At 33.9% G+C, this 12875-nt stretch overlaps 1 protein-coding gene across 2 annotated transcripts; it reads right to left on the bottom strand.

Moving 5' to 3' along the window:
* On the bottom strand, nt 1-4569 carry LOC132035569 (NAC domain-containing protein 30-like). 2 transcript variants are annotated; one of them, XM_059425869.1, is made up of 4 exons: nt 4336-4569; nt 3029-3188; nt 2068-2339; nt 1-971 (listed from the first exon to the last, which is right to left on the bottom strand). In XM_059425869.1, the coding sequence occupies exons 2-4, from the start codon at nt 3186-3188 to the stop codon at nt 420-422; spliced, it is 984 nt and encodes a 327-aa protein (XP_059281852.1). In that variant the 5' UTR covers nt 4336-4569; the 3' UTR covers nt 1-419. The 2 variants fall into 2 exon arrangements, with proteins under 2 accessions (XP_059281852.1, XP_059281850.1); XM_059425867.1 differs by lacking the exon at nt 4336-4569 and having other exon boundaries at nt 3029-3319.
* Between the last annotated feature and the right edge of the window lie 8306 nt (nt 4570-12875).

Below are 12875 nucleotides of genomic sequence, written 5' to 3'. Positions count from 1 at the left end.
TGAATAAATCACCTATGAGTGACCATAGCATGAAAGCATCTCAACTATAAAATCTGAGTATGGTTTTTCTCAGCTTTAGCAAAAGATAAACATCCAAATCATAATAATGAAGCAAACTCTAAGGAAAAAAGAACAACATTGAAAGGACAAAAATTTAAGCTTGTCCGATCAGTAGATACAAACAACATCAATTCACAGTTGCAGAATATCTGAATACAGTCAATTGGTAGTTAAACAATTAAAAATTCTCAAAGGCCACTTTTTTAACGTGCCTTGCACCTTCCACATTTTCTTCTATAGATATGTTCCACCTTTTCCTTCAGACTCAGCTGCTTTTTACTTCAAATTTCACAAACTTCTTCTTCTTCTTCTTCTTTTGTTTCAATTAAAAAGGTACAAAAACTATTACTCATATAAAGCTATAAATCAGGGTAACACTGAAGCAATTGGCTAATATGATTTTGATCATCGTCGCGAGTGATAACTAATGGAAAATTAGGGAAAGAATAAGAAGAAGATGGTGCCTCAATATTCATGACTTGTGGTGCAAATAACTTGTCGTCGATATTCCACTCATCACAAAATTGGCTATTATTTCCATAACTATTCTTCTCTTCTTCATTGTTGCTGGCCACGGAATTTTGGCCTTGATGATCTTTTGTAGCCAAACTTGTTGAAATGGTGGGGCTATCAAGTTGTGGAAGTTCAATTGCTAGTTGATTCTCATAGCAAATTTGGCTTGAAATGAGATCTTGATGGTGATTAAAAGGGAATTGATTGAAATTTGATGTTTGGTTGAATGCATTGAGAGGATTATTATAATGCATTGTAGTAGTTGGCATTTGTGAAAGGGAGGGAGGTGGTCTAGTAGTATAACTTGTGTTGGTTCCTCTCATATAGTTATTATAAGCATAATTGTTGTTTGCTGGACTTGGCTTCTTGAATGCCCTGCATACGACCCATCCTTCTTCCTGTGAATTGAAATCAAATTTCAAATTAGTTAGCTAGAAAATAGTAGTTACATAATGAGTAATTATCTTATTCAACTTACAGTTCTCAATTAAATTTCTCAAGTTACACGAAGAATTTGATCCTATACCATAAGGGAATTACTTTACTAGCAAAGACCAGTTTTTGGGTGGTCGCAATTAAGCTGATATGACAGTGACGGTATTTTAATTTAAAAGTGCAATTCCTGCAACCAATTTGTCCATTGTTTCATTTTATATAACAATTTCCTTCTTTAGTATGTTCCAATAGAACTAATTATCTTCCTCTATTTAAAAAGAATTTAACTTTAAATTTCTTATCTTATTCTTAATGACACAGTTTTATAGGTACAAAAATATAATGGCTTCTTTAACACCCCCAAATTCCAAAGAATCCTTATTTTAAATTCTGTGCCCAATCAAAATACCTCACTAAAGGGAGGAGTATTGTTTTCTCATAAACAAAGTATAAATAACAAATAAACAAGGTTTTTCTTTTCAATATGTTCTCCCAGAAACTTTTTCCAACATCAAAAGTCATGACCTAAGATGAACAAAAGAGCTAGTTTTACTTTGCTATGCCAAATAATTACTCTTTTTTCCCCAATTTAATCATGTGGCATAGTTCAGAATTCGGGCGTCAAATTTCTTAATTTTGATCGAGAATTCAAACAAGAATTTTTAAGTTTTTTAAAATAAGATTTACATATTTTGAGACTACGTATGAAGTACTTTAAGTCACATTCGAAATATTTGAAAGGCACATGAAAAAAATTAGAGTAAAAGAAAAACTCGTTTGACTCTTGAAATATGAAAGGTGCCACATAAATTGGGATTGAGAGAGTAATATTTGGATGAAAGTCCAACTGTCAAAAGAAACAAACTTATTCAAATGGAAAACACAGAAAGCTATTTCATAAATAATTACCCATTGCTTCATGCGTGACACAATATTAACTATATATGTTCACTCTAGAATATAGTAAAACACAATATTAGCGATATATGTTCACTCTGCAATATTAACTATTTTCATCAAATTTCTAACTTTCAAGCACATGGAAAAATTATAACTGACCTGAGGAGGTCCATATTGGGAAGTTTGTAGACGATATTCATGCATGATCCAATCACTTTTCCTACCATTAGGAGCCCTTCCTCTATAGAAAACAAGTGTCTTTCTCATCCCTATTATCTTCTCCTTTGATAACACTGCCTTATCCCTTCCTGTTGCCTTCCAGAATCCAGAACCTGTCGCTCTATTTGTTCGAGTTCCTGTCGGATATTTCCTGTCCTTGTGGCTGAAAAAATACCACTCACTTTGTTCTTCATATCCCAATTTACATTTATCTGCAATAGGTTACAAAGACCATGTCAATGTTTAAATATTTTCGTAAGCTAATTAATACTACTACCCTATTGGCCAAAATGATCGAGCATTCATAATCTTTGCATGCAAGTCAAGTCTCTCATACAACGTGTTATTCCCTATGCCCCAATTTATGTATACTGTTCAGATTACGAGAGTCCAATCTTTAAATTTTGATCTTGAATTCGGATATGGAATCTTTACGTTTGTGATATAAAATTTACCATGTAAAAAAAAATTGTCTCCTTTCTATATTTAAACAATTTTTTATGAGATGATATACAAATGTGTAACACTAGTTTTAGACCACACATTTCAAAAGTCTTCCTTTATTTCTTAAAAAGTGACAATATTTTTGGGAAGTAGGGATATATTTAGACACTACTTAAAAAGTATTACAAGTCACAATAATTGATAATTTAAAATCTTTAAAAGGCATGAAAAGATCATGGTTAAAAAAAAACTCGTTTGACTTTGAAATCTGAAAGGTGCCACTTAAAATTGGACGGAGAGACTACTAATGTTGATAGTCTAGTGGTACGATAGAAGCCGTGTTTTATATTGTAATAGATTATGGATTCAATTCTCCTTGCTTGATCTCCGTGTAAGTGGCTGAAAGAATATAATTTTAAAGTGGAAACTAGAAAAAGGAAAGAAAGAATTAATGTACCTTCGATATCCCATGGCTCCATTCTGTAGAGATCAATATCAGTGATGACATCAAGATCAATCTTGAGGGAGTTAATCTTTCTCTTGAGGTAGTATCCAACAAGTTCTTCCTCTGTTGGATGAAATCTAAAACCTGGAGGAACACATGACGCCATTTCCATCTTGATCTGACAAATTATATACAATTGAAAATTTTCAGAAAATATTTTGGGAAGAGAAAGAAGAGAACAAAAAGAATGTTATAAAGGGTGTGAATAGTTATTCAAGGCTTGACATATATACTACTGTTGGAAGATATTTTTTGCACGTTTTGTGTGTAAGTAAACATGAAAAGGAAACTTTTTGCAAAGACAGACATTCCTTCTCAATATATATAAGAGCTTGAATCTTACACTTCTCTTGTCTTGCAATCATTCTACTCATTCACATCCATTCGTGAGCAAATTAAAAGCCATCATTACCTCAATTCTTTTTGGTTTTTTGTTTGGGTGGACGGGTTTAGGGGGTTGGGTTGTGGGGTTAGGGTCCTCCAATTTAAAAATATTTTCTTGAAATTCAATTTTATTTTTGCTCCTTTTTTTTTTTGGGAAATTTGGAAAATGGCAAACCATAATTAGTTGGTTCCTACCAAACAAGAAAACACGAAAATCATCATGAATAAGCCTGCAGTGGCCTTAATCGGTTGCATGCAATTCATGTTAACATTTAGGCAATTCTATGAACATGTTAAAGAAAAGTAGCCGAAAACATTGACTTTGTTTTTGGTCCTAAAAAAAAAGAGAGAGAAAAAAAGAAGAAACATATGTTGAAATGATTTCTTTGAGTGCATTCCACTCAATAACACATGATCCCTTGAGAAAAACCCTTTTCACACTTCAACATATATAGGCATTTTCACTTCATGACCAATGAATTATGACATTCAAGAAAATGATAGAAATGCCTTTTTCTCTTGATGTTTTCCCAGCCTATCAAGTGCTAGGGGTCCACAATCTTACATTGTAATTAATACTGAACAAAAATTAAGAAATTCACATACATGAAGGAAAAGTAAGTAAACATGCAAGCAATAAAAATTGAAGATACATGAAAGAAATTCAAGGAAACTTAAGAATGCTTCACTGGATGAAGGAAAAAAACAATGAAAATAATCTATGAAATCAACCTTGGTATTCATTTATATAAAACCTTGAGTCTAAAAAATGTGCAAACTTAAAATGAATTCATATCTGCATGGAAACACCAGCAAACCCACAAAACAGAACAAGCAATTAAGTACCACTGGAAAAAATAAGCAAACAGAGAGACCCTTTACCTTCTTCTTTTTTTTTCCCAATTGAGAGAGAGATAGAGAGGGACAAATTAAAGGAAGAAGGAGGACGAGGAAGAGAGTTCTTGATGATAATTTAGTTTTGAAGAAGAGAAGAGAGAAAGAGAGACTTAAGAATGAGAGAAACCAAAGTGGATAAATCAGGTGTTAGTTGAAATGTTGTTGGTGAGCGAGTAAATAAATATATATATATAGACAAAGACTTCTTCAGCTAACTAGCTAGTAGAATAAGAGAGAAGTAGTGTGTGTGATAAGCAGGTACACAACAGAAAAGAATGACTAATAATTTCTCTGAATATGACAGAGTGCGTTTTCAAGTTTGGTTTTTTCTTTTTCTTTATAGAAGTTAATATGTTTGCATCTGCATATCTATAGAGTAGTACTTATATATAAAAGAATAAATTACTTATATATAAAAGAATAAAATGCAATGTAAGGGGCGGGGGTTAATTGATGATTACGCGTGGGGGTGGCATATTGTTTGGACGGCCTGACAACGAATTTTCACGCCACCCTCCTCCTCTTCTCCGCCGTTATATTATGCTCTAAGATTTTCTCACTCTCTAATCTTTCCTTTTACCTTTATATTTTCAACCAACTTGTCAATTCTTGTCCTTATTTTGTTCGAGTTTAATTTTCGTGTACTACCGGTGTAAAAAATAGCATTAAAATTACTTTTTTGTTAATTTTGTTTATTAAAAAAATAGTTATAAATATTTTATTGTCACATAAAAGTAATTGAACTTTATAAACTATAACGGTGTTAACGCGAAGCTGAAAGTTTGGAGACAGACCCTGGAGTGGAAAGGTTTCAAGTTGAGCAGGACGAAGACATAATACTTGGAGTGCAAGGTCAGTGGCATGATTCATGTAGCGGACGAGGAGGTGCGGCTTGGTACTCAAGTCATCCCCAGGAAAGGAAGTTTCAAGTACTTGAGGTCAATTATCCAAGGCAATGGAGAGATTGACGACGGCGTCACTCATCGTATTGGAGCGGAATGAATGAAATGGTTCGCATCCGGCGTTTTGTGCGATAAGAATGTGCCATCCAGACTTAAGGACAAGTTCTACAAAGTGGTGGTCAGACCGACTATTATCTGTGGGGCGGAGTGTTGGCCAGTTAAGAAAGCTCATGTCCAGAAGACGAAGGTAGTAGAGATGCGGATGCTGAGATGGATGTGCGGGCATACTAGGAGAAATATGATTGAGAATGAAGTGATTCGGAAGGTTGATCAGATGGTCCGGTCATGTGCAGAGGAGATACACAAATGCTCCAGTGAGGAGGTGTGAGAGGTTGGCGGTGGTGGGCCTGATGAGAGGGAGAGGTACGCCTAAGAAGTCATGGGGAGAGGTGATTAAGCAGGATAAGGTGCGGCTTCAACTTACCGAGGTCATGACCCTTGATAGGAGGGTGTGTAAGTCGAGTATCAGGGTAGAGGGCTAGTAGGTTGCCGCGCGGATTTCTTTTCCGTATTAGGAGTAGTAGTATCTTTTTAAATTTGCTTATTTTTAGATCTCTGGTACAACCTGGTTGTTCATTTCACTTCGTTTATCTTATTATCTTGTTGTTGTTATTGCTTATTACTAATGTTGTCTTTGCATCTCTTCTTGAGCGGAATTCATAAGACAGGGATAAAATCTGCGTATACTCTACCTTCTCCAGACCTCACCTAGTGGAATTATACTGGATATATTGTTGTTGAAGTTGTAATGAGATTGCTGTTGATATTATTCAAGACAAGCAACAACATGTACTTATCATATCCAAATAGTATGATTTTGGCTTTCATATATCTTCTTTTAACTTAACTTCAAATACTATTTTTTATGGAGGAATTCATTGTTAGTCCACTAAATTTGCTAGTAAATTTTAAATTTTATTTAAATACTCGAATTCTGGTCTATTCCAATTGAACACCTAAATATATGATCAAATACTCCTATTAGACACTTTCACCCCAAATTTTGAAACTTTTTGCGTGGGTTCTCAAACGCTCTTTACGTAAGTAAGTTAATCGCTTAAAATATGCAACTTTCTTTATATTATACGCATTAGCCTCAATAAGTTGTGAAACGACAGTCTTATTCCAATTCCTTATGATGTGTACAATTAAAGGAAGTGAGATATTTTTATGATTAACTTATCTACGTTTTGGGCGCTTGAAAACGCATATAAAAAGCCTTTCAATAATCTGAGTTGGAAGTGCCTAACAGAAATACATTATCATGTGCTCAATTAAAACAAGTCATAATTGTAGGGATTTAGTAGTTCAGTTGGTTGGCTACCTGAACTTTCAAATTGTTGGTGAGGGTTTGAATCCCTGCGTTGTAATCCCCTCCCCTATATTCCCTTCCCCTACCCTTATGTAATAAAAAAAAGTCATAATTTAAATGTCTAAATAAAATTTACTTGCAAATCTAAGAGATTATCCTTATATTCAATCTTTTTAAAAATGTCAACGAATTCATGACTATATGCTTAATAATTTCAATAGCATTATAGATCTAAACAATCATTATATCAAAGTGATTTCTTTTTCACAAAAATAAGGTATAAATATCAAGCGACACAGTAAAAGAACCAACATCTTCTTGGAATTTTGTGTTTATTTGCTGTTGTCAGAGTCATTTCCCACAGTCCAGCTCTGGTTTGTCTGTTTGGTGCTCGCCGCCCTTGGACAATTGGCACCCATCTAACTTCGACACCTGTTTTCCATTCTGTCAATGTCATTTGGTACATCATCCATCATCAGTCACTTAGAATTACACTTACCCTTAATTCCCTCATTTTAAATGCCTGATGTTTTAATTAAGGTATTAAACTATAAATAGAGATCTTTTTCCTATTCTATAAGTTATTTATACATAAGTAGGTTGAAATTTTGAAAAATAAGTAATATTGAGTTGGTTAGAAGTATGATTTGGTGTTGATGGCTTGATGTATGAAAAACCGAAGTGATAAATTTGGTGCTTTGACATTAAAGAAAAGTAGTTAATAAAGTGGCATATTTTCAAGCATTCTCTAATTTTGTTCCGACTCGAAAAAAAATGTCTGAATTTTAGTGAGAAAACCTTCTCTCTTATTAATCTGAAACTGAACCACTGACTTCTAAATGAACATATATATAAGACAGGACAGTTTTAATTAACGATAGAAAAATTATGGTTTGCTATTTGAAATTTACTCGACCAGCCTTCACTACCTCATTTTGTTGTTTTCTTTCTTTAGTCCGTTCACGAGATTGTAAAAAGAGAGAATGTTCCGGCTAATCTAATAGGACTCTTTTCAAATTTTATGTCACGAGGTTCATTGGGGTATATAATGAAAATATGATATTCATATTTAGACGAGGATAACTAGCTAACATTATATAGTTACGTTATGCCTATATTGAACCTTAAATATCTCGCAGTTGATTACTATTCAAATTGTATATTTTATTGTATTCGTAACTTGTTATTTAGGTTATCAATCACATTTTTTGTGGATTCCATCGTTATAATTTAGGAAATCGAACAATATAAAAGTTCTATTATACTATCACTATATAATACACTAGGATTAAAGGGAATATTAATTAACTAAAGGGAAGTCAACTTAATAAGTTGATAAATGTATAATATATGTATAATTAGTGTGTATATTTGTATTGACTATCAAATTTAAATATTTTTGCCGAATGTCCAAATGTTTAGTAACTTTTTTCAAAATTAAATTCAGAAGATGATTGTCTTTACCGGTTGTCCGCGAAAATTGGACAACAAGAAGACAAAAAGAAGGAATAAGATGAATAATACTATAAAAGTAGTCCTTTGGTCAGACTGGCATACTTCCATAGCTGTCATATTGGAAGATTCATCTGATCCCAAATTCCAATTTCAACACAGAAAAATTCCTATGTCATCTCTATGGACGACATGTCTGTCCGCAAGGCCTTTAGGTTCTGAAATCTGATCTAAACAGCGCAAGTTTTCCTTTTTTCAGCTTTTACATAGTCTAGCAATTCCGATTTCCAGCCAAAAAGGACAAAAAGCGAAAAACAAAATAATGTCAAAGTTTCTATTTCTCAAGAATAAATTTGTGGTTGACTCATAATTCCCACTAAGAAGTTACTCCTTCCGTCCTAGTTTATGTGACACCATTGGACTTGGTCCAGAGTTTAAAAAAGGAAGGCAGTTTTTTGAAAGTTGTGATTCAAAGCAAACTTTAGATATTTGTGTGGTTGTAAATCATCTTATAAACTTAAATTATTTTTAAATATAGGAATGTGACATTCTTTTTGGACAGACTAAAAAGAAAAGTGTGTCAAATAAATTGGAACAGAGGGAGTAGCATTTTTCTAATCCTATATTTCTAGGGCACCCTAAGTTTCCAAGTCTTGAGTACAGTACAAGAGAAGATCTGAAAAACTGGGCTATTTAAGAATAATTAAATCACATCAGGTGAATATTAGGCCACACAAATAAAAAATGCAAGAACAACTAATGGAAAAAATATTTGTAAGCCAAGCATGGGAACCACTAAATCAAGTATATGTTTTTCTAAGGGTAAAATCTTCTAGATGCACCCATGCCTTCTGCTCCAGATGCGGTTCTAACTAATTTTAACAATTGCTAGTTGAAATTGTTGTTAACATATAAGGATTACAATTAATTTATGGACACTAATAGAGTGTAGAGAATTTAGTTTCAACATGTTACAGCTACTTAATTAGCTTATACTTCAATTGAATAATTTGTTTTCTGAGGGAAAACTATTTTTTTGTGTAGTTGATTGTGAGTGAGATCAGAACCTAAAGGCCTGAAGTTTCAGTACGTTACATTGATAATTTTTTTTTTCTTTTTTTGAAAAATGGGGGTAGGGGAAGGGAAAACGGGGGAAGGGTTTACAGCGGGGAATCGAACCCTCACCAACAAGATAAGAGTTCAGGTAGTCAACCAACTGAGCTACTAAGATTCCCCGTTAGGCCGTTACATTGATAACCTGCTAAGTAGTGAAATAAGATTTAAGTGAAAAAAGAAAAGCACTGCAAGTACCTAGCACAAATAAGTTTCAATTGAAAATTGATAACTGAAAGCTGAAAGAAATTGAAAAGCAATCTCATCCTCAATCCTGTTTTACATTTCGTACAAATTCCGACCATTTCTTCAACATAGAGATTTTTAATACTTGAAATTATATTCAAGCATATTACTAGAACAATATACTTACACTAGGTTTCATCTAAATAAAATAGTTTTCTAACAAGTTAATGACTAGCTAGTTAAATGTTGGATTTTTTATGCAATATTACAAGAAGTCAGGATATAATTAATTATTAAACACCAACTAAGAAGATGACAAGTTGATGCTTTTCCTACACGTCCTAGTCACAAATGGATAATAGTCGGCTAATAAGGATCACTTATCCTCGAACCACCAAACTATTAACTTTTAAATCAGTTAACTCCTCAAGGAAGTAAAAGTTCTAAGAGCCCGTTTGGATATAAGTCAAAAGCCATAAGTTAGGAATTCTAGTTTATGGCTTTTGGCTTATTTTTGTCATTTTGGCTTAAAAATAAGTGCTTAAAAATATTTTTTTTACTTTATTCAAACACTACAAAAGTGCTTAAAAGCTATTCTGGCTTAAAAACACCTGAAATAAGTAGGCGTTTAACCATGAAAACCAAATATTTTTTACTTTATTTGGTATTTTGGAGTTGGAGTTGAAGATGGTTATAGTTTTTGCAAAGAATATTTGATTGTTTGAATGTATTGAAAGTGAAAAAAATGGAGAAAAAAATGTTAAAAACAAGTTTTGGTTGTTTTTCAAATTTCAAATACAACTTCAAGTTGTATTTGGAATTTTTATGGCCAAATACCATAAAGTGAAAAAATATTCCGTAAAAAAGTAAATAATTCTCATGGACAAACGGGCCCTAAGTCAATCCAAACAGGCTCTAAGTGCTCATTAAACATACAAAAAAGAAAAAAAGGCAAGACTTCAAAAGAAGCCTTATAAGTCAAGAAAGCCACTTTAAAGCCAAAATTGAGAAGTGGTAGATAACTTATACAAATGAAAGTAAAAGCATGTGTGAAATAAGAAACACTTAAGATTTCAAATATTAGTCTCAAATTCAAGTTGATTCTATTTTAACACTTCCTCAAACAAAGATCATCAAATGAATTTCAATCATGGTCCTTGCAAATTGAATCATTTATTCATATAATATATTTAACAATAAAATACTCCAAATATTTCAAATCTTTATTTTTTAGCGACAGCTTCAATAGTTGATTCTTACAAGACATTTTCGTTAACTTTTTTTCCCCATTCTTTGATCCTCCCCGCCACCTCGTGAAGAAAAGATCGAATCTCAGTTAATCTTCCAAGTGATAAGCTTCTAATACTGGAATTAATCTTTCCCTCTTCTTCTTCGAGCCTCACACGTCCTCAAAAGGAAAAAAAACTGGAATTTTTGCATTTCAATTAATATTATATTTTATAAGCTTCTATTTACGTATTGATGGCCAGAGAATAACCTCGTACATATATTATATTAGTAAAAGATAATAAATATTAATGAAATAATTGAGTTGCGCGAGAATTTTATCCGAACACCACCAATGTTAGAAAAAAGTTAGATATGAAAGAAACTGATTAAACTTGATTGTGGGATCAAATTTAATTAGGTTAAAGAAAATGAAGGTTCCATAGCTGAAGTGAAAGAGCAAAATAGAAATAGGTGGACCGAGCCATCCAACCAATCGCTGCAAAGTACCATCGAACCCAATCTGAGAAAATCATTACAATCATATATGATCTACCGACCTCCCCTTTGCACATTTTTTAAATAATTACTATAGTTCTTTTTCAACAAACTACTACAGTAATAGACTATTCCATTCTTAAAGGAAGGGCCCTTTTTATCTTTACTTAGACTTCGATTAAATGAAGTAAGAAAGATTAGATATATTAATCGTTTCTCCTTAGAAAGTACACATACTTTATTGGCAGCAAATCTATATGCGGCTACCATCACTGTATAAATTAAAAGAAGACTATTACAAAGGAACTAAAAATGTTTTCAAAACATGATGGTTTTTTTTAACTGTTACATATAGTTTATCTCCGTGTTATGTACGTACTAGTTTTAGTGTACGTGTGCTGCACATGTGTGTATCGTCAATCAATTAAGTAAATTTCGATTGACTTCAAACGATGAGTTATTACAAAAGAACCGTACGTTTTATTTTGGGGACCATAACCCTACTTATAGTTGCACATAATTTTGTTATTAGAGTTTACATCAGTGGTATGTGGCGTTATGAGGTGTCTTAGGCCTAAACCTGTCAATTGGGCAGGGCCGGTCCATGAAAATTCGGGTCACATGGGGTCGGTTCCGGGCCGGGCCGGGTTGGGGGCCGGGTTTGAGGAGGGAAAAGGGTGTCCGGCCCAGCCCCCTACCCGGATAGGGGTACATAGTGAGCTAAGTAAGGGGGGGGGGTCAGGTTTTAATTATTTAAAAAAAAAAAATCTAATACTAAAATTTATTAAGTTTGATATGTTAAAATCTAGTTGTTGCCAACTTTATTTTGACCATGAAGTTCCTTAAATTATTCTTTGGCCCTATTCTCAATCTATAAATACCATTCATTCTTCTCCATATTATCTCACAATTTCCTACTCTCTTCTATCCCTAAATTTCCTACTCATCTAAATCTTTCTCTCTCTTCCAACTTCCAAGTTCAAATTTCAAAATTTAAATTTAATGGATAATGACAATCCTCCTCCTTTAGCTCATGGAGTGCATCGGTGTGGAGGTATTATGATAAATTAGAAGAACATACGATTTGATGTAGAATTTGTCTACGAATTATGTACCATAGGTCCAGATCGGGATATGGACCGGTTGATACTTTGGTCCATCCCTTGGGTCAGAAACACCCAAATGCATATACAACTGTCACACCCCAACCTTGGTAAGGCCTGACTGGCACTCGGCACCCTACGGGAACCGAGCGAACCAAACTGTAATTCATGTTTCCTGTATCTCGAAAGGCAACATAAGACCAAGGTACCATAAACCATAGGGGCACAAGCCCAAGAGATAACATACTTACATCTTCAAACTAATCTCGAGTGCATATGCCGGTAAGGCTATCCATAATAATAATACAACATAGTATAAGTCGAGATGATCACAAAACATCTAACTGTGGATATCTGTCTACGAGCCTCTACAGGAGTACATGACATAAAGTGGCCGAACGGGGCCCCGCCATACCCATGCAAATGCATATGCGGCCTACGCGACTCATGGCAACTCTAAAGCAAGTGGAGAGCCCCGACTCTGCCTGCTGAGCTGGCATCCTTACTGAAAGATCCGTCAAGCTGTATCTCAAGACCTGGGGGCATGAGACGCAGCGTCCACAAGGAGGGACGTCAATACGAGCAAAGTACTGAGTATGCAAGGCGGAAAGTGCAACAAAATAGCCATATACTAAAGATGAGAAGAATAAGAATCAACTTGGCAT

This window comes from Lycium ferocissimum, chromosome 10 (genome assembly GCF_029784015.1).
Source record: "Lycium ferocissimum isolate CSIRO_LF1 chromosome 10, AGI_CSIRO_Lferr_CH_V1, whole genome shotgun sequence".
In the NCBI taxonomy this organism is placed as follows: domain Eukaryota; kingdom Viridiplantae; phylum Streptophyta; class Magnoliopsida; order Solanales; family Solanaceae; genus Lycium; species Lycium ferocissimum.
This window is presented reverse-complemented; position numbering and strand designations above follow the sequence as displayed.